Genomic DNA, 25,725 nt, shown 5'->3' on the forward strand with positions numbered 1-25,725 from the left:
CAGTGTGGTTTGGCTCTTGATTCTACCCTCGCCTTCACTCTCATCCACCTCTTTTCCCTTCCAGCACCCACCATTTTAAAATGTTGTGGTTGGTGGCTGGTGGAGCTGCAGGACTTAGAATTCACAGCCATACTCATGGCCCTTTCTTTCCTATTGTTAAACTGTTTCCTCTCCCTCTTCCTCCTTTTCCTCCCCATGCTCTCCCCTCCACCCTTCCTTTCCGTTGTCTGGGGGAAATTTTCCCCATTTCTTGTGAATTGTTTTCTTCATTTGGTTTTCCTATAGAGAATGATTAAAATGTAGTCCTCCACCCCGCAACCCCAGTTGTCCTTTTATTCTTTGACATTTCACTCCTAGTCCTTACTCTCTAGTCTATTTCTTTGGTCCAGTTTGCTTCCTCTTAGTGTGCCCTGTACTCCCTGGCATTGTTCTCTGGCTTCAGATTCCTCCATACGTCCCCTTCATGGCTCCCTAATCTCCATCTCTCCTGAACTTCTGGTCCGTATTTCCATTGGCCTTATTGACTAGGTGTCCCAGAAGAACACCAAGTACAGTGATCTCAGAATTGAAATTTACCCACCATTACTGCTGCTAACACCTGTTCTTCCATTTGGATTCAGTGTCTTCTTTATTACTTCTTACTTTACTTGCTTACTCAACTCTTAGCATCATACTTTGTACCTCTTCTTCACTTTTTACATCTAGCCAGAAAAAATTTTGTCCATTCTACCTAAAAAATGTGCTTTCATGGTGGTAGGAACACAATCCAGTGAGAGCACTGAGGAAAAAATACTTAATTGCTTGGAGAAATTGGGGAAAGCTGCTTGGAAGATGTAATATTTCAAAGTTATTCTGGTAGACTGCTTCCCAGCTACTCATCCTGTTGTGATATCTTTACAAGTTTGTTTTTATAGTAGTCTACAAGATCATAAAGAGCAGGAACGAGTTCTTTGTATAATGATTCTGTCACAATGTATCATACATGGTTGGTGCTTAATGTCTCTTGAATTAATAACTATGAATGAATGTCTCCAGCCTGCTTCACCCGCTTGGCTATCTTCCTGTGTTCTCTCACACTCTTTTTTCCCAAGCACGATATGCTTTTTTACTCCTCAGTAATTAAGCATGCCTTTCTTAATTTATACCATTACACAGGTGATTCCCTCTGTAAAATACTCTCCATGTCATCTCTTCTCCCTCCATTATTCATCTTTAAGATTGCTCAGATGACACCTTTCTGAAACATTCGCCGATTTTGAAGAACATAATAAACGTCCAGTAAATATTTGTTAAGTAAATGAACCAAGGAAGTTATATTTCCCTTTAACTTTTTCTTATTCTCTTTTGGACAAATTGCTAGTCTTTTTTCTACTCTTTTTAATCAACATACCAGGAACTCTTGGTAGTACAAGTAATATGACCTCATTGGTTACATTTGAAGCTCTAAAAGTAATGAGAATAATAAGCAGCCATTACATATGTGGATGATGTCTCACCAGGTATTGAAAGGCTATCTTGGCAGGCAGTACGGTGTTCCTGAAAGTCACTCTTAGTATTCCTGCTGGATCCCTATGACATGGATAAACATCCAGTGTAATTCTAGTAGTATGAACAGTGTTTTCCACTCGCTCACCAGGTGCCAACGAACTGGCTGTACAGAAAGCAAAGGCAGAAATCACCAGGCTCATAAAAGAAGAACTGATCCGGCTGGTGAGTGAAAGCCTCAAGGACTTATTTATTTGTCTTAATAAATGTTTTATTAGATATAATATAAATACAGAAAAAATATACAAATCATAACCATATAGCTCGATGAATTTTCACAAAGTAACAAGCACACTGACGTGATCACTATTCTTTTTCATGGCTTTGTAGTATTTAATTACGTGACTACACCACACAACTTATATATTGGGCTTTGGGGTTATTTTAGTTTTTGGTTTTTATGAATAACACTTTTGTAAACATTATTTCATGTCTCTTTGATACACATTATTGTGCTTTTCTCTTGGGTATATGCCTTGGAGTATTGCTAATTATAAAGTATATGTAGTTGAGCTTTAAGTTGGTATTGCTGAATAGTTTTCCAAAGTGGTTATACCAATTTACATTCCTTCCAGTGTTGTATGAAAATTCCAGTTTTTCTATATTTTTACCAATACAGGTATTGTTAGTGTTTTTAAATTTGGGTAAGGAGTTAATTTGATTTTGGAAAACCACCTTTCATAGACCACCTTTCCAAAAGAGGCAGACACATCTCTGTATCTTTAGTGCCAGTTGAAGCTTGTAAACTGTACTTACTGTGTACATTGGGGTGAGCGGCCTTTGAATGGAAACTTGATCCTTTTTCTAAGAATGTGTTTTTGAGGGCTTTTCTAAAATTCCTCTTACAGAATGTTCTTTTGGGGGGATAAAAAGTTTAAAGAATAGGAGGTACACAAAACAAAGGGGAAGAAGAAAAACAACCTGTAAATCAAGTGCTTAAGACTATTTCACCAAAAATAGAAGAAGAACCTTGATGCCACCACCATTAAGTTGGTTCAAAACAGTTGTCAAGGAGTCCAGTGAACACAGAGAAATTACTAGCTATTGACCGAACTGTTCTTTTTTCTTCCATATAATATTAACATTTTTTATTTTAAATATCTGATAGTTTTATACATTTGTAAAAGAAATTACCTTAATTTGTGTTTCTTTTCTTTCCTTTTTCTTTTTTTGCTTTTTCTGACCATGTATCTTTTATTTTCTATTATAGCAAAATTCATACCAACCAACAAATAAAGGAAGATACAAAGTCTTATAAAACATCTGGAAAAAAACTTTTTACCTGTGCTGGTCGTGAAACGTGTGGCATTTGTTGTCTGCAGTTTATAATGTATTGTAAATTAAGATTTCTAAAATTCTGTCTTGCTGATTTTTTAAATAGAAGATACCAGTATTTGCTAAAGAAAGCTTCTTTCAGTAAGTACTCCCAGGATTATCAAATTTTATTTAAAGCAGAGTACGATGTCCTTTAAAGTTTAAACATTAGCAGTTTAAATATTCGGATAATAGTCCAGAAGTTAAAAAAAATGGAAATATTTGCACTTTCTATTGAAGGTAATAAAGTGCACAAGTTGCTAAGAGGCTGTTCACCTTATCTTATCCTCTTGTATTGAAATTGTGATCATCTCTTCAGAAAAGATAAAAATCTTTGTCTAATTTTGTGTCCCTCTTGAGCTTAAATCTTACTTAACTCAGTGGAACAATGTGAACTGGATTTAAGAATGTTATAATAGAATTTTTACAAAATGGATTCAGAGTTTTTGTTTCAATTTTTATCATCGTAAATGGACAATAGTTTCACTGCTTTGGGTTTTGTAATATTAAAGATTTGTAGTATAAAAATCTTTTGCATTTCTTTACACTGCAAAGAGTTTTAGTATTTACTGCTTTTAGGTTCCCCTCACAACTTCTGGCTCTACATCTAGCTACTAACTCTTTTCTAATCTTTCTTAAAAGAAAGTGATTTGTAGCCTGTAAATATTAATGTGATTCCAGTTTTCCCTTGAAAATGTTTGTTTCTACATCTGAACATATAAACACCTTACTAGATTTTTCTTTAGGATTATTGAGTAGGTTGTGAATTTTCTTAAAATTTTTCAGACATAATGATACCTATGTTTTAGACTTAGACATAAGCATCTCTCAGTGACATTTAGTTCACAAGGAATCATAAGTTATATTTTTGAGCCCTCAGATATATTTTCTGAATGTTCTAATTTAAATTGTTATAATTGGATCACCTAATACTCTTTTCAGACCACTGATATATTAGAATTTCATATTGTTGTTGTCAACTCTGGACAAAAGATTTTCAGGATATATTTCTTAAATTAAGAGACATAGAAGTTCCTTTGAATATTCTTGATGTGGAGTTTTAGAAAAGACAAAAAAAATCAAAGCATACTATAACTGTTAAAAAAGAAATCATTTTAACAATACATTAATTGACTAAAATGGCAAGGAGTATCAATCATTTCTTCAAAATCAAGTTACCCATACTGAAAAACTAAGATATAACTGGGAAATATTCTTGGATCCCTCATCTATCCACTCTCTTTCTTAGAGGAAGAAAACAGGTAAAACATATATAACAATAGAACCAGACAAACTCTTTACTATAAAATTCCAGGCATCTTGGGCTCCTTTTTTTCCTTCAGTTTATTTATTTGCTTATTTTTATTACCTAGTGATGGTTTGATTCCTTTGATAGAATATGTGGCAATCCCACATTGGTGACAATTGGTGCTCCCCTCAGCCTGCTGGATCACTTTGATTTTCAGAGTTTTATATCATTTTTAGCATTAACTGCCTTTATGTTTGTGTATCTAGTTGTAATAAACCACTGATAGTATTTTGTTCCAAAATGAAACATTTCTCTGTTATTACTTTTTTTAGTGTCACATTGACTCATTGATTTTTAAAATTTGAATGATGTACAGACTAATTTGTTTTCTAATGCAATATCAATATTTGCTCATGTTTTCTAAATTCCTTATAAAATAAAAGTAATTCAATCTGCATTTTCCTAAAATTATCTTTCCTGAAATGTTTTCTGCTGTTTATGTAAATATGTTTATATCAGTAGGCATGTGAGCAAAGTATTGTACTCTCTGTATATTTATTTTACAATTCTAGCAACTTACTACCCAAAATATACAATTCTATCCAAAATATCTTCTTGAAGAGCCCTCTTAGTCTTTGATGGTGTTTGTATTTGGCATAAGACAGATCGGTGGTAGGTGAAATAATAGGTTCATGTGCCAGTTGGCGTTTACCACAGTGACACTCATTTTTAGCATAGAATTAAAAGTAGAGAATTAAATGATAATGGCTAAGTGCTCTCCAGCTCCTTTTAGACACTTTATTATTTGATATATTTCATGTCTTTTCAGCCTTAGAGGTGTACACATGGTGTTCAACTGGTAGTCACAGTGCACTTGTGACTGCAGGGCTTCTTTCAAGGCAGGCAGCCCCTATGTGTAAAAAGGTTTTTGTTTGAACAGAGCCAGCTCTTACGTACCTGGGATTTATAAATCCCATGAAACCAGCTGTGGGGTCTGCTTCTGAGTAACACATCAGCATCTTAAGAATCACAAGCTAGAAAGCCAAGCCTCCAAAGCTGTAACTTGGCTGTGTATGAGCACTTTTCCCTATGCTGCCTCGCTTTGCTTTATAAAACTATCAGCTAACATCGTGCTTGTTCAGATAAGAGCTGGGGAAAATGGTAGTTAAAATGAAATCTAGGGTAAAAAGCTACCCTTGGTTTAGTAAAAGGCTCCATTTTGGTGCTTTATAGACGATGGTGCTAAATTCTTAGAGCAGGCAGGAGTTCTGAGTGGCTAGCCAATGTCCATGAGAATACTCGTCCCCTTAGATTTGAGTCTGGGGCTGCCAGTTTTTCACATTTTGGTATGTAGTTTTATATAAGAATTGGAATCTACTGGCATTTTCTTAATACCTTCTGCTTCTGGCATGAAAAGCTGAAGTTAATGTTTAAAAAAGATGTGTGAGTAAATATAAAGAGAGAAAGAATGAATATGTGTGAGAGGTAGAGGGGCTGGCTTAACTTTTTATTCAGTTTAGCTGTTGTAACCATCAGAAAACCTTAATAAAAATGTCACTGGAGTAGGGCATTTAACTCAGAGTATAACATCTTCGTACACATTGTTTAATGAAACACGTTCTGCTCTTAAGCCAGCTCTCTGGAGCTAAAGGTGGCTGTATTTCCCTCACTTGGTAAAAAGATTCCCTGATATGTTACTAATTGCAGATATTTGACAAAAGATTATAAGTTCTCTATCAACTTAAATCTTCCTCAGCCAGGAGTCCAAGTAGAATTGTGAAGGAAAAGTGTAAACAAATGTATATTCATTACAAAATTTCCGCAATATCCATGGTCTCACCTTTTTAGTGCCTTGTGGCTTAGCTGGTTTGTAGTATATGTAAGTACATACTGTCAGATCACATGACTGGTGAGGAATTTTCTTTTGATTATTTTTCTTGACGTTCTCTTCCAAATATGGCATCAGCTTATAGGAGTTCATGATTTTGAAGCTGAAGCCTTTTACAAGAAATTCTAACTTTGCATTAACCTGGTTCTGTTGGGGAGGGAAAAAGTATGAAATGAAAAAGAAGGTTTTAACCCTTTTGGAGAACTGTAACTCAGTTACTCTCTCAGACGTTATTAGCATTATTATAAAAGCTATAGAGTTCCATAATTTTAAAAATCCTAATTGTTTTTAATACATGAAAATACCTGATAGTCACCTCTCCATCCCCAAAGCCAGCACAGAGCCCAAGTTTTAAATTTGCACAGCTCGGTGCAAAGAGCAGGGGAGTGAATGCCTGTAGCTTCAAAGAGAGCCCAAGTTCCTCTGTAACTTTTTATTGGTCTGGGGTTGCTATTGTAAGTGTGTCTGGGGTGGTAATGATTCTGTGGGACACATTCAAGTTTGAAAACCACTGATAATCTTCCATTTCTTTTGCTCTTGGATTTTGACTTCCTGTGATACAAAGCGGTGGTCTCCAAAGTGGGGTATGTGTACAGCAGGCTGTTGGGAAGAAGAATATAGCTTCCATTTGTATTTATTTTAAAATCTCATCCTTTAAACTTTGTAGGTTTTATATGTTACATGACATGTTGTATGTAATATAGTACTGCAATATTGGTATACAGTTAAAAATGAATTCACATACATTGGGGGTTACTTGGACAACCTTAGCAAAGTTGCTTAAATGCTTTAAAACGTCTTAGTTTTTTCATATATGAAATGGAATATGATAATACTTATCTCTCAGGGTTGTTGTGAAGATGAGGTGAAATAATACATAGAAAGCCTTAAAGCATATAAAGACACATGGTGAACATTCAATAAGTATTGGTACTAATGGGTGAATGGAAGTGGGCTTTCTTATGCTATCTTTCTATATTGCTTTACCGTTCATTATTGCTATAAGCTGCATACCTAGCAAGGACAACCAAGGGCTACTGATAAACCAAAATCTGGAAAGTGAGATTAATTTTTTTCTACGCATATCTTTCAGTTCAAATGAAATTATTTAAGACTTGTTGCCTCAATTGAAAGGTCGTTAAAGGCAGCCAGCTCCCAGCTCTAGACAAATTCCTTTTATTGGCCTTCCCTTCATATTATATAATCACCGTTTATCATTCAAAAACCTTATTAACTGGTGATCTGTCCATATGATCTGGGCCATGCTAAAGCTGTTGGAGAAGGAATAAAAAATGTTGGATTGAATCCATATTGTATTCCAAGGATATACACTTTTGAGGAAGAAATGAGAGATGAGAAAAATAGTGTGACATGTAAAGGTGTGCTTGTTGCAGTTGAAGTGATAAATGCCTGTGCTCTTAAAAAAGCCTCTACATTCAGCACTAGTCATTGTACCGGTGTTGTGTGTAGTATAGCACCTCATTAAGATCATCCTGAGATAATTATCAGAAAACACCAGATCATTACATTTAACACTGTATTCTGATTATCTGAATTTTTGTCTACCTCACCAAATGTGAACTTCCTGAGGTTAGGGACCCTGTCTGTCCTGCATCCCCAGTACTTTGCATTCAATACATATATGTTGAATTGACTAGTCACTTCTCCACAGTCACACAGCTAGTAAGTGGTAAACCTAGGATTTAAATTCGGATCTTCACCTATTAGCTCATTTAATTTCACAGCCTTACAAGGAGGACATTATCTTCATTCCACACATATAGAAACTTTTGGAAAGAGCAGTGACGTACCCACGGTACTATAGGAGACAAATGACAAAAAAGCAAACCCAAGAACATCTGACTTCTGTTACTCTGGCTACTTCAAGGGGGCTGCAAATAATTTGACCTTATTAGTACAAAAGTTTCTGTATAAGTGGTTTTATGTACGAATGCCATTTCAGATAAGTTTAGACATAGGGATCTGGAATAGTCACAATAAGATATGGGAGTACTACAATGCATTCTCAAATTCCACTTCAAAGAGTAAAAAACTTTGCTTAGAGAAAACTTAAAGAAGTTTTTCAAAGGCTATTTAATATGCCCTCAAATATGTGTATGCTTTTGAACTGTTTTATATATTGGTATTTTCCTGTTACATACAAACAATATTAGTATGGTCGGTACTGTTTTCTAGCATTTTGTAGGAGTAGTTAGAATGAGATTTAGAATCAAGTTACGAAACACTGCCTGTCAGAAAATGAATGGGTAACCTGTTTTATGTACTGAATTTGGTTTCCGTCCTGGCTTGTGTGTTCTAGAAAGAAAAGTTGTTGCTCGTCCTGTTTTTCCTACTGGCAGCAGAACCTGGCCAAGAACTGTGCTCGTGGTAGAACTTACTCAGTGCTAAGAATTATCTCCTCAAACATTCTTCATTGCTTGGGCAAAAAGGACAGGCACCGGCCTCTAGCCTCTTCGCACTTCTAATAAAGTGTCTTCCTCTCAGCAGCCTTCCTAATTCTGAATACTCTTTCTGACATCTTCGAATTCATGGAAGAACTGGGGAATACTTCTACTAAGTGGCTTCTATGGGGTGACTGATACGCCGGAAGTCTCACAATAGCCCCATAAAAGTGTTTGTAAGCAAGCAAATTACTTCTTGTCCCATCCTTCCTGTGATGGTGGAATGAAGAATATGGCAATTCTGAGGTCATGGATGTAAAATACAGGGTGAGGCTTTTCATTATCACATGATCCTAGGTCTGAAGGTCCAAACACCTATTTGGATATTCCCCATTTTGTTTACAGCAGGAGGTCTTACCCTACTCATCCATAAGCAACTAAAGGGCAGAGGCTGAGTCCTTTTAACATGCTTTGGGCAGCACCTGCCACAATAAAACAATAGATCTTTTGTTCCACCAGCAATTAATAGCAGTTTCCTGGAACAAGACTGCTGGGTTCCAATCCTGACCACCATTTATTACCCCTGTAATCTGAGAAATGAAGTCAGTAGTAGTTCCAGCATCACAAAATTTGGGTGAAAATCAACCCACATAAGGAAGTTAGTTCCCTTTCGGTGGTCTCTCCAGCCCAGCTGCAGCGCACGGTCTGCACTACGGCCTGAGAAGCTCGGGTCTAAACCACGCCTCCTGCCGGTCTTCACGACGCGCAAGCGCAGCCGGGCTTCCCGGGCTACTTTCCCCGGACTTGCGTGCTGGTCGGCGGGAGATTAGATCTCGCGATGTGCGTGTGCGTGCGCGTGCGCGATCCTCGCGAGTTCGCGCACGCCACTCCTCGCAGGACGGGGCTGTGGCTGCCTCTTCCTCTTGCGTCGGGGGCAGGACCCTGAGCGGTGGCCGCGGCCGGAGCTGGGAGCTAGCGTCCACCTCGCCGCCGCCGCCCTCGCTGCCTGCCCCTCTGTCGGGCTCTTCTCCGCTCAGTGAAGAGGCGGTGGGCTGGGAAGGGAGCGGCGCCAGCGTGAGATTCCCAGCCGATGGGCAGCCCCTGGGCGCGCTGAGGGGCCGGGCTACTAGCGGCTGAGGTAGGTGGGCGTGCGGGGGTTTGTCAGCTTGTTGGGCGCAGAGGCCGGGCGGCGGGCGCTCGTGGAGGAGGCGGCAAGAACGGGGGCCTGTTAGCTGGTGAGGAAAGGTCTCCGACCCACGCCTGAGAAGGAGCTCTGGCCTAGCCGGGAGCGAGAGGAGGGGCCCCGGACGTCGCCTGCTCTTCCTTAGACTTGGAGCCATTATTGGGGGGAAATTCCTCTTGTGGCGGGCGGGGAGGGGAGGGGCCACCCTTTCTTTGCGAGGTCAAAATCAGCGGTCCTCGCTCTGCAGCTTGCAGAACTCCCGAGTGCACGGACAGCCGGCTACGAATTTTGCTGGTTAGAGGGTATACAGCTCTTTCTCTCTGGTGTGGGCGTGTATCGTCTGCAAAGTTGTTATTGCTAATACATTAATAATCACTTTCGGGCACAACAGGTAATACATTTCTAAACGCTTCATGTCAACTCAGGATTCTGGCACTGGGGAACCTGCCCTGTGGGGCACAATTAAGGAGTAGAAAGAAGACAAAGAAGGCCGTTATTTATGTTCTGTCCTAGTATCCAAACTCCGAGGTGGGGCAGGATGCGCGGCTACTGGCATTTGTTTTCGTCTTTGCTGAATAGACTTTCTGAGTGATTGAGGCGGGTCACAAATGGACATTCATTTAGAATGATAAAAATCATCTCTGTTTCTATATAATTGTCAGGCGCCAAATGACCTGAAATATGAGAATTGTGTGATGTTTGATCTTTGGAAGAGAACAGAACTTGGAATTCTTGAAGATTTTCTCCGTGTTTAGAAGGCTTCATGAATGTTTTGTGCAGTTACTAAAAAAAGTAATAGTTCTTCATGTTGGCAGTAATGACTGACTGCCACGTTCAAGAAAACGAAAGGAATGACTTCCTAAAGAATGGCTCACTAAAAGATTTTAGTAGGTAAACACAGTAAAACAACTTCAGGGATGGCAAGTTTTAGTATATGCTTTAAAAATTCTAATTTAGTCATAGTTAAAAATATAGAAGCTCTTTAGTTGACTCCCTTGTATTCGGTGAACCATTTTAAACGATAATTAACCTTTGGTAGTCTCCACAGCCTGCCTGTTCTGTAACTCTTGGCTTTCATTCAGTTCAAACTTTCTACAAATGTGTTCATTCTGGCTCTTAAGAAATGTGCCCTTTGAAGAAAGAACAGTTCACTTGGCAAGGCCTGAAGTAGGAGTAGGGAAGCACTAAGTGTAAGATTAACACTTGTATATGTAAATGCTGCCTGTAAATATATACAAAAAGTTTATGCACACAAGTATCTAATGGTGCTGAGTCCCATCTTAACAGGTTGAAATCTGGAAGTAGAAAAGGATTCGTTTTAGCTCTATTTCCATTTTTAGTTAACTGTTTATGTGGGTAGTTGTCAAAATAAATTTCTTGTTCCTCAGTTATTGAGTAAGCAGAATACTGTACTGATTTCTTGGCAGTAGCAGGGAAGGAGAATATAGAATACGTAGGAGACTTGTCCTTTAGAAATGTTCTTTAAGTTGTCTTTCCATGGGGATCAACAGCTTCACTCCTGTCTATTTTGTCTTCTAGTGCTTAGAATAGTGTTGTGTATGGCGTTGGCCCTCAATAAATGTGGCTCGTTTATTGAGGGCCAACGCCATACACAACACTAACAAAGAAGTAAGTTAATATAATACAAAACCAAATGCATAAATTCGTGGAACAGATTAAAGGAATTGGAGATGGATGCATTTTTATTTTAAATTGCAGGTCTACTTTTTGAATGGTGTGTGTTTTTCGATGTTGATTGGTATCTGAGTAAAGGATATATGGCAGCATCTTGCCTTTAAAAGCCTAATATAGTGTAAGCTGAGATCCTGTATATCCTGAGTGCTAATAGATGGTGAATGTTCTGATATAGAGAAAATGAAGTTAAGGGAAGTAAGTTAAGGGAGGGAAGGTTTTGGTAAGTTAGTGATAGGAACTTAAAAGGCATGAACTATAAAGCAGTGAAAATATGTTGTAGGAAGAAAATTTTCTCCCTTTACTGACTGTGCTACTTGTGGAAGAAAACTTGGACCTTTCTACCTCTTTACTACAGCTTTCCAACATGGTGATTTCTGAATAATACAATTAAAAAAGGAGTCACTTTTTCTCATAATCTTCTGCTCAAAGGTTTGTGTTTCTCCTTGTTTTGCAATTGGTCTCGAGTCCAACTTTATTGGAAATAAACTAGTGTTTTGATTCCTATTTAATTCCTGTCTATATTTCTCAATCAGTTTATAACTTGAAGGGGAGAGGAATGTGATTGGTCCCTTCACAAATCCCAACATTGGCTTTTCTTCCATTTGGAAAACAAATCTATTTGACTTTGTAGGTGTTGTCAACAGAAAGGTTTTGTGGATGTTTGGAGAGGTAGGAGCTAAAGAGGTGAATAAAAACTTAAATAGGAATAATTTAAATTGGGTCCTGTGGTTTTTTTTTAATTGGGAAATATTGGGGAACAGTGTTTTTCCAGGATCTATCAGCTCCAAGTCAAGTTGTTGTCCTTCAATCTAGTTGTGGAGGGCCCAGCTCAGCTCCAAGCCCAGTTGCTGTTTTCCATCTTAGTTGCAGGGGGCGCAGCCCACCATCCCATGTGGGAATTGAACCAGCAACCTTGTTGTTAAGAGCTCCTGCTCTAACCCACTGAGCCTGTGTTTTCATTTTAGTCTAGCTGAGTGATTCTCATCCTGGGAAGTGGATTTTGCCCCCCAGGGATTGTTTGGCAATGTCTGGAGAAAGTTTTGGTTGTCACTGATTGAGAGGGGGGTTAGCTACTGACACCTATGGGTTGGTGCTGCTAAGCGTCTTACAATGCACAGGACAACCGTCCACAACAAAGAATTATCTGACCCAAATAATAGTGCTACTGTTGAGAAACCCTGGTGTAGATATGACCTACACTGATAGTGTTGATTCTGAAGTCAGATTCTCTGAATTCGAGTTTGGCTTTACCATTTCCTAATGTGTGACCTTGGCAAGTTGCTTAAAGTCTTCCTCAGTTTTTGTAAAACAGAGTTGATAATCGTATGTTCCTCATAGAGTTGTGATGATTAAATCAGACAATGTGCAAACTCATTACTTGACGCATAGAAAATGCTCAAAAACTGTTCACTTTCAGCTAATGTTACTATATTTGGAACACATCTTGATCTCTCCTTGTTTCTCATCTGAAATTAGAATTTAACTTAATGATAATAACCTAGTTCTCGTTACATCCTTAGGGAATGAGTGAAGAATTATTCCTTTGTAATATATGTGTTTAGTTCAGTCTTGTTTTATGTTCTTTAGTCATAGGTTTCTGCCTTAAAAAAGTAGCTTCTCATTGTAGATGTTTTTCCTTCATAGTTAAGACTAAGACAGCTGGCCAACAGCTCTATATCTGTTGATTCTCAGCAAATATTTAGTAATTTAGCAGAATTCCGTTCTGTGACTTCATCCCCATTTCCTTTTGCCTTTATAAACTGAAATAAATTTACAGTGGTTTTGGCTCACATTATCTATTCTTAGCCTCTTGGAATAACTATTTTCGTGAGGTTTTGGTGTAGTTTTGCATGTGTGAAAGGTATAGCGAAACATCTGACAACTTGGGGCTAGGCTTTAATATAGATTTAATATAGATTCTAAATCTGAATTATCTTTTTTACCTCATTGAAATATAAATATAATCCTGTATTCTATATAAACTTTCGTTTATTGTGTGTCTAAATGATACTGTTGTTTAGGGCTGGCTTGTTATGGTGGTAGTTGTAATACATCTTTTATAAAGAGAAAAAAATATCACAGAGATGTCCTCACAGACAAAAAGAAACTTTGGACTGTTTGTTAATAAGTCACAGGGCTCTTGTAAGGAAAAAAAGATCCATGTCATATTTATGACCAAGGGAGAAAGCAGTGTTGTACGTTCAACCATACTTTCAAAATAAGGAGCATTTTACTATGGTTGTTACCTATGTTTTTGTAGTATAAGTCTCAATTGTTTGTATAAATGTTTACCCATTTTTAACCTTTGTTTACTCTTTATATTGGTACTGCCTCCTGTTTGGATAGAGTAGCTTGAAGGGAGTCAATACCTTGAGCCAAGAAATTGTGTTCTTTGCTTGTCACATTCCATCTTTTATAAAGTGTAACATACACTCAGGATTCTATATAAGTAATCAATTATAGTAATGATGAAGTGTCCACCTTGTGGAAACTGCGACCAGATCAGAAGTATACATGTGAGACATGTAATAAAAGGCCAAAGGGAGACATTCTAAGAATGTTAGGCAAACTGAAAAAAAAAGAATTGTGTTAATAAGAGTTCTTGTCTTTATTGTGATCCTTTGGGGTTAGTGATCTAGAAGAAAAGAGCCTACAAAATAGAACAGATTTATTTTCTACCTATACACTTTTGCAGTTCCTAAGCAGAGAACATTATGGCTAGTAAATTAGTATTATAGTTGAGTTTGTATGGCGTTTGTCCCTACCCATGATTACATTGAGAAAAATAAGTCTTTGAATCTGCTGAAGTGTGTTTGTTTATAAGTGGTCTGGAGTCCTGCCTGTTAGCCTAATTTTAGGTAAGCCTGCATAGTTGTTGGAAGACAGACTTATTTTCCCACTAAGTGCTGGTATACAGATGTATATTTGTATATTTATGCATACTTATCTTTTATTTTTGGTAGAAAATGATGCATCCCGTTGCTAGCAGTAATCCTGCTTTCTGTGGGCCTGGCAAGCCTTCCTGCCTCAATGAAGATGCCATGAGAGCTGCTGATCACTTTGACATATATTCCTCCCAGCAAAGCAAATACAGCCACCCAGTCAGCCACAAACCAATGGCTTGTCAGAGGCAAGACCCGTTAAATGAAACGCATTTGCAGACTACAAGTGGTAGAAGCATAGAGATAAAAGATGAACTAAAGAAAAAGAAAAATCTCAATCGATCTGGTAAGCGTGGCCGGCCTTCGGGAACCACCAAATCAGCAGGATACCGGACCAGCACAGGCAGACCCCTGGGAACTACCAAAGCGGCTGGATTTAAGACAAGTCCAGGCAGACCTTTGGGTACAACCAAAGCTGCGGGATACAAAGTCAGCCCAGGGAGACCTCCAGGTAGCATTAAAGCTCTATCCCGTCTTGCCGATCTTGGTTATGGCTGTGGCACTGCTGCTTTTCCTTACCCTATGATGCATGGCAGAGCAGTTCACGGGGTAGAGGAAACCAGCAGTGAAGTCAAGCCACCCAATGAGTGAGTGAGGCAGGAAAGGAGGGCCAGGTTAAGAAGGAAGGTTGTGAATAATCCCAAAGCTTCTTGGTTTTATTTTGACATATTTTATGGCCTGGGCTTTCCAATTTTGTTTTCCTGTTTGTTTTTTTCCCTGCTTTTGCTCAGAAACCGCCATATGCTGACAGATGCACTCAGGGCATGAGCAGTGGCATTGAATTTGTACATAGGTTCAAGTGTAACACCTAACTAAATCATTTTTGCTTTTTCTTTAGCGTTATGGTTGTGTCTTATATTTCATTACTACTTTTGGGCCATTCTAAATAGATGGTTTATGTGCTAAGCAACTGAAACCATCATACCTGTTAGTTTGTGGAGTAAGCCTACAGTATAATAAAGAGAATATCTAAGGTATTTTTAACCGATGGAACAAAGCAAACTAATGATTCAGGATTATTTGAGGTATGGCTGTGAGTTTTTGTAACATTTATTTCAGGAGACAGTACATAGATATTTGTATGCTTTGGTATTTACATAGACTTCAGATGTTAAAAATCTTATTTTTAATGTTCTAGGTTTAAGCAGCTTCTTATTTATTGATCTAAATGACATTTATTGATTTAACCATTGTTCCTAAAGGAATTCTTTAGTGTTTGCCTTTCAACAATGATAGGTTGCGTATTTTTTAATTGCCTGTATACCAAGAGCATATATACCAAACACTACGAACAATTCATATTTACAAAAAAATTAAACTTTTTTATAAAAATTGCACATTACAATTTTGGTGACACAGTGCATTCTGAGAATAGCATATTTAATATAATAGAAAAAGAAACATTCTTAAGGTTTGCATGTAGCTATAGTCACTACATTTTGCCTTTCATATACTTAGTTTTAAAGCATTATGGTTAAAACATTTATTACTGTTGTTCATTTATTCAGAATGTTTTTTAGTTTTTTCTGAGAAATTGTCCTATTGCATTAGCACTTAACTGTGGTTTCAGGTTTATATCTACCAAAGGACACAAATTGAATGGTAGACTGTAGAACTGGTATAAACAAAATGCAGTTTTCTGACTGTCAGAACACAAGTATTAAGAAATATATAGGATCCATCTATGCATGAAACACTGCTTGCTTTAGAAGCAAGATAGATAGAAAAGAAAAAAAGTATTGGGTAGATATGTATAGGAGGGACAGAGGGAAATCTCTCTTCCCCCATTTCTGAAAATAATATTCTTTGTTAATATACATTTTATTTATTCTGAGTTTGTTCTAAATAAAATAAACTATTATTATCTTTGAATTTGAAAAAGATTCCACTGAACTTTAAAGTTACAATGTCTGTATTTGTGATTTTAAATGCCTTTGAGATTATAACGTAGATTCGCAGGACCCAAAAACTTTTAAAATAATTAAAAGTTTAAAAAGGCGCATATTGTGTTGTTTGGGCTTGCTCTCAGTTAATGCAAACGCTGATTGCAAATGGATGTCATGTTTCATACCTTTTTTATCAGGAAAAAAGCAGCAAGCCTTCAGGTGTTCCAGTGATGCCTGACACATGAGCTGGATTTATGCTGCTCTTTACAGTAAGAGGTGTTGCATTGTATGTGGGAACTGTGTGCACTGGCATCTAAGACAGTGACCTCAACAATTTTAGCTTTGCACAAACCGTAGAGAACAATGTTGGAAGACTACATAATCAGTTGTAACATTCTGGCAGCTAAATTGCTATAAAAGTTTCTTCTTGCAGAAGCGTAAAATATAAAATTTTAATAATTTACTCAGAACAGTATCACTTCTGACACACACAAAACCTTACATCTTTATTTACATGTTTAGCCACTTTTATTATGTATCTGTCATTTAGCTGTTTCTCAAAATGATGTTCAGCAGTTGGCTGCTTTGAAATCCTCTTTTGAGTTCCTGAAATAGTTGTTTAATGAAATGTTCTACCGTAGAATAATATATACCACTGTTTAGGACTTGGTTGCATGTTGTGTTTTTCAGTATGTCCATTTGACATTGCCCATTCAGTTTATTTTGAGTCCTGATTTTGTTATACATAACCTTCCCTTTCTCCCTGCCCTTGCCTACATTTATTCCCCTCTCCTTTTCCCCATCCTCCAGCACATCTACTTAGTGGTGCTGTGCTGTGTGTCAGAAGATAAAGCAGATGTATTATTGTATAATGAAGTTTGTATACATGTTAATGAAATGGTGAAATCAACTAAAGGAAGTATGTTCATAATAGTGTTTATTACTATCAGGAGTTATGTCCCAGGGATAAAAACAGGCAGAGGGCTACAGTTGTGGCAGATAACATCGTTTAAAAAACTGAATTTTATGCTCACGTGAGCAGTTACCTGGAGTATTAAGATTTGTATGCTGGTGAGCATCTCCTGATTCAGTTCCTTTTCTCCTTGTGAACAGTTTATTGGTGCCATGCTGAAGAAGAGAAAGACATCTAAGTGATAACATGAAGTCTTAAAATATAAAATATTTTTACTTCTCTATAATCTAAAGACTACATTGTGCATCTTTTGTAACATTGTCTCTTGTCATGGTAAACACTGAAATAGCATGTTAAACAAATGCCTATACTTTAATATAATATAATCAATTGGGAAAAACTGGCCTTTTCTTCCCACTGTATGATCCTTTAAAGGTAAATTGCTAATTTTATATTGTGTAATTCTCTTCACAAAATAGGTTTCACTATTCTATATTAAAACTGTTGGTCAGAAAATGATCTGCTGTTCAAGTAAGTTTGCTTTACTTTTTTCTTTTAAAAAATATCTTAACATGCCTTATTTATTACTCTTATATTAACAAATAAGGAGCTAAAGCAGATGAAATTTTCATTTTTTGACAAATATGCCTTGCATAACTAATCTTTAGTATGGGATGATTTTGATACTATCTTTGGAGTTTTGCACTGGATATTAAAGCATACTGGTACATTGTATTAGAAAAGTATCTGCTTAATTTTTAATATTTGGGGACATTTTTAAAATCAGTGTTTCAATTAGACTAAAAATTCTTTATATTTTTTATTTACTTTTTAAAAGAAACATCTGTTAAAGTAATAAAAGTAATATTCATTCCAAACTGATGTTTGTGTGAATTTGCATGTATATTTTCATGAAATACGAATAGAGTTTGTGTTAAGGAGGAAAAATTATCTGAATCCATTTATTAGGTTAAAGGTTATCCGTCCAGTGTTAAGAAAAACCAGTGTATGAGCTAAAGGGAAAAAAACCCTTTTATATTCTAAGAAGCTTTAAAAGAACAATTCAGGGGCTGCTGATGATTGATAACTGCTACTCTGTCATTGTCTCTATATGCAGTAAAACTTTATGATCCCTTTGTAGTAGAATATAAGAATTCACAACAGTTGTTCAAAACATTTTTTCCTTGGACATAAAATATTTTGATGCTATTAGGTTTCTGTTTTTATTATAGCTTAACTATATCCTATTAAACTCTAGGATGTATCTAAATCTTTCCTTTGCTTTTCCCTCTCCACCCCCAACTAGAAAAATCTATGCTCTCACATATAATCTATTTAATTTTTGGAAAACTTAATGCTATACTAAATCAAGTGTGTGATTTATAGTAATCAGACCACTTTGATTCTTTAAGTTTCACAGTTTCCTTTTTCCACAGATAATTACAGAGAAAATAATTACCAATTAACTGATATAAGCACGCTGTCCTCTGCTGTAAAAAGTCGGAATAGATACTGTGTATGTTTTTATGTCCATGAACTTGAGCTACTCGTGTGCAATTATGTGTATGGGAATAGAGAGTAGTGTTCATGATTTGTATCTACATCATCATATGGATGTATATTTATTAATAAAGTCATTCCTTTAAAACCAACTGTGTTTGCTACTTTGTTTCTTAGAGTATTTTTCAAGTAGGGAAATGATAAATTATAAACCTTTTTTTTCTATGACCACTGTGGATCTTATATTTTTCTTGGATTGTGCTTTCTGAAATCTGCCCCTCTGTACTCTTGTTTTTCTCAAAATAGTAATATTTATAGATTTGTAATTTAAAACTCTAACTTATAAATGTATCTTATTTTCTTTGCATTTTCTTGTTCTTTCTTTTTTTTTTTTTTAAAGATTTTATTGGGGAAGGGGAACAGGACTTTATTGGGGAACAGTGTGTACTTCCAGGCCTTTTTTTTTCAAGTCAAGTTGTTGTCCTTTCAGTCTTAGTTGTAGAGGGTGCCATTCAGCTTCAGGTTGTCCTTTCAGTCTTAGTTGTGGAGGGTGAAGCTCAGCTCCAGGTCCAGTTGCTGTTGCTAGTTGCATCCCTTGCTGGAGTCGAAACCGGCAGCCTTGTGGTTGAGAGCCCGTGCTCCAACCAACTGAGCCATCTGGGAGCTCAGAGGCAGCTCAGCTCAAGGGGCGGTGTTCAGTTTTAGTTGCAGGGGGCGCTGCCCACCATCCCTTGGGAATTGAACTGGCAACCTTGTGGTTGAGAGCCCACTGGCCCATGTGGGAATCGAACCAGCAGCCTTCAGAGTTAGGAGCATGGAGCTCTAACCGCCTGAGCCACCTGGCCAGCCCTTTCTTGTTATTTCTTCTTTTGATGATAACCATTCTAATAGGTGTTGGAACTACTCTTGAATGTAGAGAGTTTATTATTTAAATGAAAAAACATTTTAATTAGTAATTTTCCTAAGCATTCAACTGGCCTAATAAATTCAACAAATTAGCTAATTAATTTTAACACAGAGCCAGTGAAACTACTGGCTAGTTTTTAGGAAAATTTCACCATTAAACTGGTTATTGTGCTTATTCTGTGTAAGCTCAGAAATATCAGGTAAGAGATCACTCGTAAATTGTGATGACGCTGGCTTTTAAATCATGTTTAGAGCTACTTATGTGGCTGCTGTGCTTTTTCTGTCACATAAAGGAACAAATAGGTCTTATGTTTCTTCAGTCTGCCAGGTACGGAATGGAATGGCTGATGACTAAAACTGATAATGATTTTTTTTTATTAAGTATGTATAGGACTGACCAAAATACCACCGCCCCCAAAAAAAATCTCAGTGAAAATTCTGTTTAAAATATTATTTTAGTTTAGAAATTTCAAACATTAAAATTTAGTAAATATAGAGTGTAATGACTCTCCATTGACCATCATCAAGCTTTAGTAATTAAAAATTCAAGATCTTTTTTTGTCTGTGTCCTCACCTACTCTTTGTCCCCTTAATTATTTTGAAGCAAAATTTTCCAAATCATGTCATCCTAAAATATTTCAATACATATATCCAAAACTAAAGACTTTCTAAAACATATTAGCATACTATTATACTTTTAAAAAGTAATAATTCCTAAGTATAATCAAGTATACAGTGTTAAAACTGTCCTGATTGTCCCATAATGATAAAAACAACTTTGGTTTGTTATATCTCTTTATTGAAGCATTATCATTTGCATAACAAAAAATCTCACCCATTATAAGTATACAGTTTTATTTTGTCTAGTTATATCATCACCATTTCTTTAAAAGCCTATCCTTTCCCCCATTGAATTACCTTGGCATGTTTATTGAAAATCAGTTGACCATAATTGTGTATATTTATATCTGGACTCATTGTCTGTCTCATTGATCTACTGGGAGTGCCAAAAAATGTATACAGGTAGACACTTTGGTCAGCATTGCTCAAGCATTAGTTCACCGTAATCAGAAGTGTCTGGATGCTGATGGTAACCACTTTGAGCACCTCTTGTAATTGCAGAAGTCAAACGTGACTTGTATTCATCTTTTGTTATTGGTACATATTGAGTATTACAATTTGAATACAGTTTTCCTTTTTTAAAATGTGTATACATTTTTTTGCCACCCTCTATGCCAATACTACACTGTCTTAATTTCTGTAGTTTTCTAATAGGTTTTGAAATCAGGTAATGTATGTCTTCCTATTTGGTTTTTCTTTCTCAGAATTGTTTTGTCTCTTTCAGCCTTTGTGTTTCCATATAGACTTCTGGATAAGTGTGTCAGTATCTACAAAAGCCCTGTGATTTTGTTAGAGATTGTATTGTATCAGTAGATCAATTTGGAGAGATTTGGCACAATAACAATATTCCAGTTCATGATCATGGCATATCCATCTGTTTAGATCTTCCTTGATTTCTCTCAGCAATATTTTACAGATTTCGGTGTACAGAACTTGGACTTTCTTTTGTTGAATGTATTCCAAAGTATTTTATTATTTTTCATGATATTGCGAATGGTTTTGCTTTCTTTATTTCACTTTGGTATTGTTAGTTGCTAGTATATAGAAATGCAGTCCATTTTTGTATATTTATCTTTCTTGTGTCTGGCAACCTTACTAAAGTCTCTTATGCTGGTAGTTTTTTTTTGTTTTTTTGTAGTTTCCATAGGAGTCTGTATGTACACGATCATGTTATCTGTGAATAAAGACAGTTGTTCTTTCCTTCCAAACTATACACCTTTAATTTCTGTTTATTTCTTGTTGCACTGGCTAGAACTGTCAATACAATATTAAATAGAAATAGTCAAAATGGGTATCATTGCCTGTTCCTGATGGTAGGGGCATTCATTCATTCAGTCAGTCTTTCATCATTAAGTATGATGTTAGTTACATGTTTATGGTAGATCCTCTTAACAGATTGAGGAAGTTCCCTTTTGTTCCTAGTCTTTTGAGTTTTTTTTTGTTTTTTGTTTTTTGTTTTTTAAATCATGGATGGGTTTGTATTTTGTAAAATGTTTTTCCAGTATCTATTGATCATATGGTTTATTCTGCATTCTACAAATGGTTTATTATGTAAATATGGTATATTACATAATTACATTACATAAATAATAGATTTATGGATGTTCAGCCACTGTTGCATTCCTAGGATAAACTTCTTGTCACGTTGTATGATTCCTTTTATATATTGCTATATTTGGTTTGTTAATATTTTCTTAAGAATTTTTGTCACATAAATGTTTGAATCAACATCCAAACAAGGTCCCCAGTTGCATGCTATTGATACGTCTCTTAATTCTCACTTGGGAATTCCATCTCTTTTCTCCCCTTGTAATTTATTTGTTGAAGAAATAGGTCATTTTCCCAAAAATAGTGGCTTTTGTTGATTTCATCCCCATGGTGTTATTTTAAATTCTCCAACCCCTGTATTTTCTGTAAAACTGGTAGTGAGATCTAAAGGTGATGAGATTCCAATTTGATTTTTTGGGTCATCTTCAGGTAGTGTTTTGCACTTCCTATTTATTACATCATTTAATTTGCCCATAATAACTGGTTGTCTCTTACTGTGATACTAAAGTTGATCTTTGGGTTCAGGTGATTTTAGCCTGATTCATACATTGTAAAATTCCTCTTCCGCTTTTTACTCAATGGCTTTAGTAGGTGTATTAGGGTTCTCCAGAGAAAAAGAACCAATAGAATATAGATAATAGGTAGATGGGTAGATATGAGAAGATTTATTACATGACATTAAGGAAGCCTAGAAGTCCTATGACCTGCTGTCTGCAAGCAGGAGAACCAGGAAAGCTGATGATATCATTCAGACTGAGTCCAAAGGCCTGCGTCCCAGGAATGCCAGTGTCTGACGACAAGAAGATGCATGTGCCAGCTCAAGCTAAAAAGCGGATTCGCCCTATCCCCACCTTTTTGTTCTAGTCAGACCCTCAACAGATTGTATGATGCCCCCTACATCTTTACTCAATCTAATGAATCAAATGCTAATCTCTTCCAGAAACACACCCAGAAATAATGTTTTACCAGCTATCTGGGCATCGTTAGCCCAGTCAAATTCACACAGAAAATTAACCATGGCAGTAGCCTTTGATGATTTTAGCCTATCTTGTTTCACTTGGGGCTGCAAAATAGCAATTTTTAATTTTATTGTTTATCAATTAGGCCAAATGTCTCTATACGAAACTTCCCCTCATCAAAGATTTGGTTACCCTGAAATAAAATTTGTATCAGTATGACCTCATGGATTCTAACATGTGATGTATCTCCGTCTATTGAAATTATTCATTTGTATGCACAAATACTTCCATCTTTTGCTAGTAAAGGCCAGTTTGGATCCTCATTCATTTTGACATAAACCCTAGTATGACAAGATGTCCAGACTCAAAAAAGTCTTATGACAGCAAGGCAATTTAGGGAAGCAGTGTGCTCTGTCTTGAATTTTAGGGTGTATGGGTTTTAGAAGAATTTCCCTCCATTTTCTAGAATTGCTGTTTTACAAAGTACTGAAACTGTTTGAAAGAATCCTTACAATGACACTATATTTAAAAAAAAAAATTGTAAACAAAATATATTTAAAGAAAGGTCAGATAAGGAAAGTAAAACAAAAAGTCACTAGTCTGAAGTGCTATATATGCAGTCTGAGATCTATATTCTTAGTATAGATATCTTAGTATAAGATATTGCTAAGCATATTCCTTTTGTTTTCAAATTATAGTCCTTTCCTGCACACATCTTACCTATGTTAAGTTTCCTGCTCTGATAAAGCATCCACTAAGTTTTTTTTCTCTCTCCGTTCACCCCTGCCACAGCACCCGACGGCAGCTTTCCATTGAGAACAAGAAGCATTTGAATAAAGATTTGTTCTTTTCATGGCATTTGATAACGTAATATTATTGCAGTTTACTTATATGAAGCTAGGTATTGATTTAGCCTTCATCAAATGTTTGAATACTGATACCTAATAGATATATTCAGTCCTTGTAAAGTGTGGTTCCAGGGCACTCACTGCCTGATCCAGTAGCCTGTTTGGTTCATCTTCCTAATTCGGTATTTGTAATACACTACTTTTCATTTCTATGTTCATAGCAACACACATTGGATTTAGAGATGGATCTACATTTGAGTCCTTGCACAGTCACTCACTGGCTTATGACCTTTCTCAAGTTGCTGCTTAATTTTTCTAAGCTTTAGAAATGGGTTTCTGAGAATTAACTGAGAATAATGCATATGGGTAATTTGGGATATTGACAGAGTTTGCATTTGGGTTCAAATTCAAGCTCTGCCATTTAATGCGGGACTTTAAGCGAATTTTTTTGTTTTCTTCACTTGTAAAATGTGTAATATATCTATGCAGGGCTATTGCAAGAATTTTATGGGATATATAGCCAAACTAAAATACTTACTCCAACACTTGGCATATGTTTGTATGATAATTTTAGTTTTGTTATTATACATTCAAAAAGATATTTAACAAAGTATCTTAATTGAAAACAGAGGCTGAATTTTTGTTAATTTGTAAAGTTTGTCCATTTATTTGGGCATTGGGGTATCAGTATTAGTAGAACAGCAGGCATTATCACCAGAGATTCTCTTTTAACTGTCAAGATATCTGAAGGTTATCTGGAGTGGGGGTGGGGTAGGGAAAGAAGAGGAATGTCAACTGATGCAGTTATTCTTACTAGAAAGCTTGGCTGTAAGGGTACTTCCAACACTTGGGTGATTTTATCTTGAGAATTGTATGTCATTTACCCTTTAATGTCAATTTTAATATTTCATAGGTAGGATGAGTGCATCTGTCTCCAAATGCTACACTGAATACACTATCAAACACAGTAAGTTGAATCATTATTTAGGGATTTATTTATTACTTGAGGATTTTGCAATTCTTAAATAGAACTTCTGAAATCCTGTTGTAAGCTCAAGTGCTTCTCAGAAAAATCAGATCTGACAAATTGAAAAGGAAAGGAAGAACATATTAGATAAGTAGGTAATTGACCATTAGGTAATGGCTTGGAGAGGTGTTTTTTTAATGTTATTTTCATATTATGTCTAATATGAAACAGTTAATATTATAGGCATCCAAGTCTTAATGTGTGTTAAGCCAGCCTCCAATACGGTCCTGATGATCCTCACTTCCTGGCATTTATGTCCTTGGGTAGTCCCCTCCTACACTGTACATGACCTGTGTAACCAGTAAGGTAGTGCAAATGTCTGAGGCTAGGCCATAAAAGATAATGCAACATTAGTATTGTTCTCTTGGATCACTTGGTGTGGGGAAAGCCATCTGTTGTGTCACGAGAACACAACAAACAGTCGTATGGAGAGACCCGCATGGTTAAGAACTGAGCCTTGCTGCCAAGGGTCAGCGTCAACTTGCCATCTTGGAAGCAGCTCTTCCAACCCCAGTTAAGCCTTCAAATGACTAGCCCCAGCCAACATCTTGATTGCAATCTCATGAGAATCCCTGAGCCAGAACCACCTAGCTAAGCCACTCCTGAATTCCTGACCTCTATAAATGACATGAGATAATAAAGATTATTACGGTTCTCTGACAAAGTTTGAGGGTAATTTGTTATGCAGCAATAGATAACTAATACACTGATTATAAATGATCGTTAACCGTGTTTCCCCGAAAATAAGATCTAGCCGGACAATCAGCTCTAATGCGTCTTTTGGAACAAAAATATAAGACCCGGTATTATATCATATATTGTATCATATAGCCAGTGTTACAGTAAAATAAGACCGAGTCTTGTATTAATTTTTGCTCCAAAAGACTCATTAGAGCTGATTGTCCGGCTAGGTCTTATTTTCAGGGAAACATGGTAGGTTATACTAAGTACTCATGAGTACTAAATACTCATGTACTAAGAAATGGCCAACTCATGAAATTTCCCTTTCAAAATAATGTTATACTGATAAAGACTTTAGCAACTCATTATTTTCAGCTAACTTGCCCGCTGGTCTTGCCATCACACAAGCCGGGTAAAACACTAACCCTGGGCTAATTTAGGCTACCATTAACTCCTGTGCTGCTGCTAAATGCTATTGGAGAAAAATGCTTACCTGTGCCGGTTGCCACTATAAATTGCTTTGCAACCACAGCTGGATCCCCAGCGCTACCAGGAAATTCTTTTGTATTAGCTCTCATGTCATTCTTCATTTAGGTTATTTCAGATTTCCACTCTCCG

At 36.5% G+C, this 25,725-nt stretch overlaps 2 protein-coding genes across 6 annotated transcripts in view; both read left to right on the forward strand.

Annotated features, from left to right (window-relative positions):
* DDX46 (DEAD-box helicase 46) overlaps window positions 1-4,565 on the forward strand; it is a 42,833-nt gene extending 38,268 nt beyond the window's left edge. For both annotated transcript variants that reach the window (XM_019740343.2, XM_019740344.2), the window contains exons 22-23: window positions 1,637-1,710; window positions 2,756-4,565. In XM_019740343.2, coding sequence (XP_019595902.1) covers window positions 1,637-1,710; window positions 2,756-2,803 — 122 coding nt within the window. In that variant the 3' untranslated portion in view covers window positions 2,804-4,565. The remainder of the gene's footprint in view (window positions 1-1,636; window positions 1,711-2,755) is intronic.
* Window positions 2,826-18,669, forward strand: LG10H5orf24 (linkage group 10 C5orf24 homolog). Of its 4 annotated transcripts, XM_019740360.2 has the most exons (4): window positions 9,251-9,536; window positions 14,240-14,669; window positions 16,302-16,373; window positions 17,218-18,669. In XM_019740360.2, the coding sequence occupies exons 2-3, from the start codon at window positions 14,243-14,245 to the stop codon at window positions 16,340-16,342; spliced, it is 468 nt and encodes a 155-aa protein (XP_019595919.1). In that variant the 5' UTR covers window positions 9,251-9,536; window positions 14,240-14,242; the 3' UTR covers window positions 16,343-16,373; window positions 17,218-18,669. The 4 variants fall into 4 exon arrangements, with proteins under 4 accessions (XP_074169633.1, XP_019595914.1, XP_019595919.1 ...); XM_019740358.2 differs by having other exon boundaries at window positions 16,302-18,669; XM_074313532.1 differs by lacking the exons at window positions 9,251-9,536; window positions 16,302-16,373; window positions 17,218-18,669 and adding an exon at window positions 2,826-2,961 and having other exon boundaries at window positions 14,240-15,619.
* The last annotated feature ends 7,056 nt before the right edge of the window (window positions 18,670-25,725 follow it).

The sequence above is a fragment of the Rhinolophus sinicus genome, linkage group LG10 (genome assembly GCF_036562045.2).
Source record: "Rhinolophus sinicus isolate RSC01 linkage group LG10, ASM3656204v1, whole genome shotgun sequence".
NCBI lineage: Eukaryota > Metazoa > Chordata > Mammalia > Chiroptera > Rhinolophidae > Rhinolophus > Rhinolophus sinicus.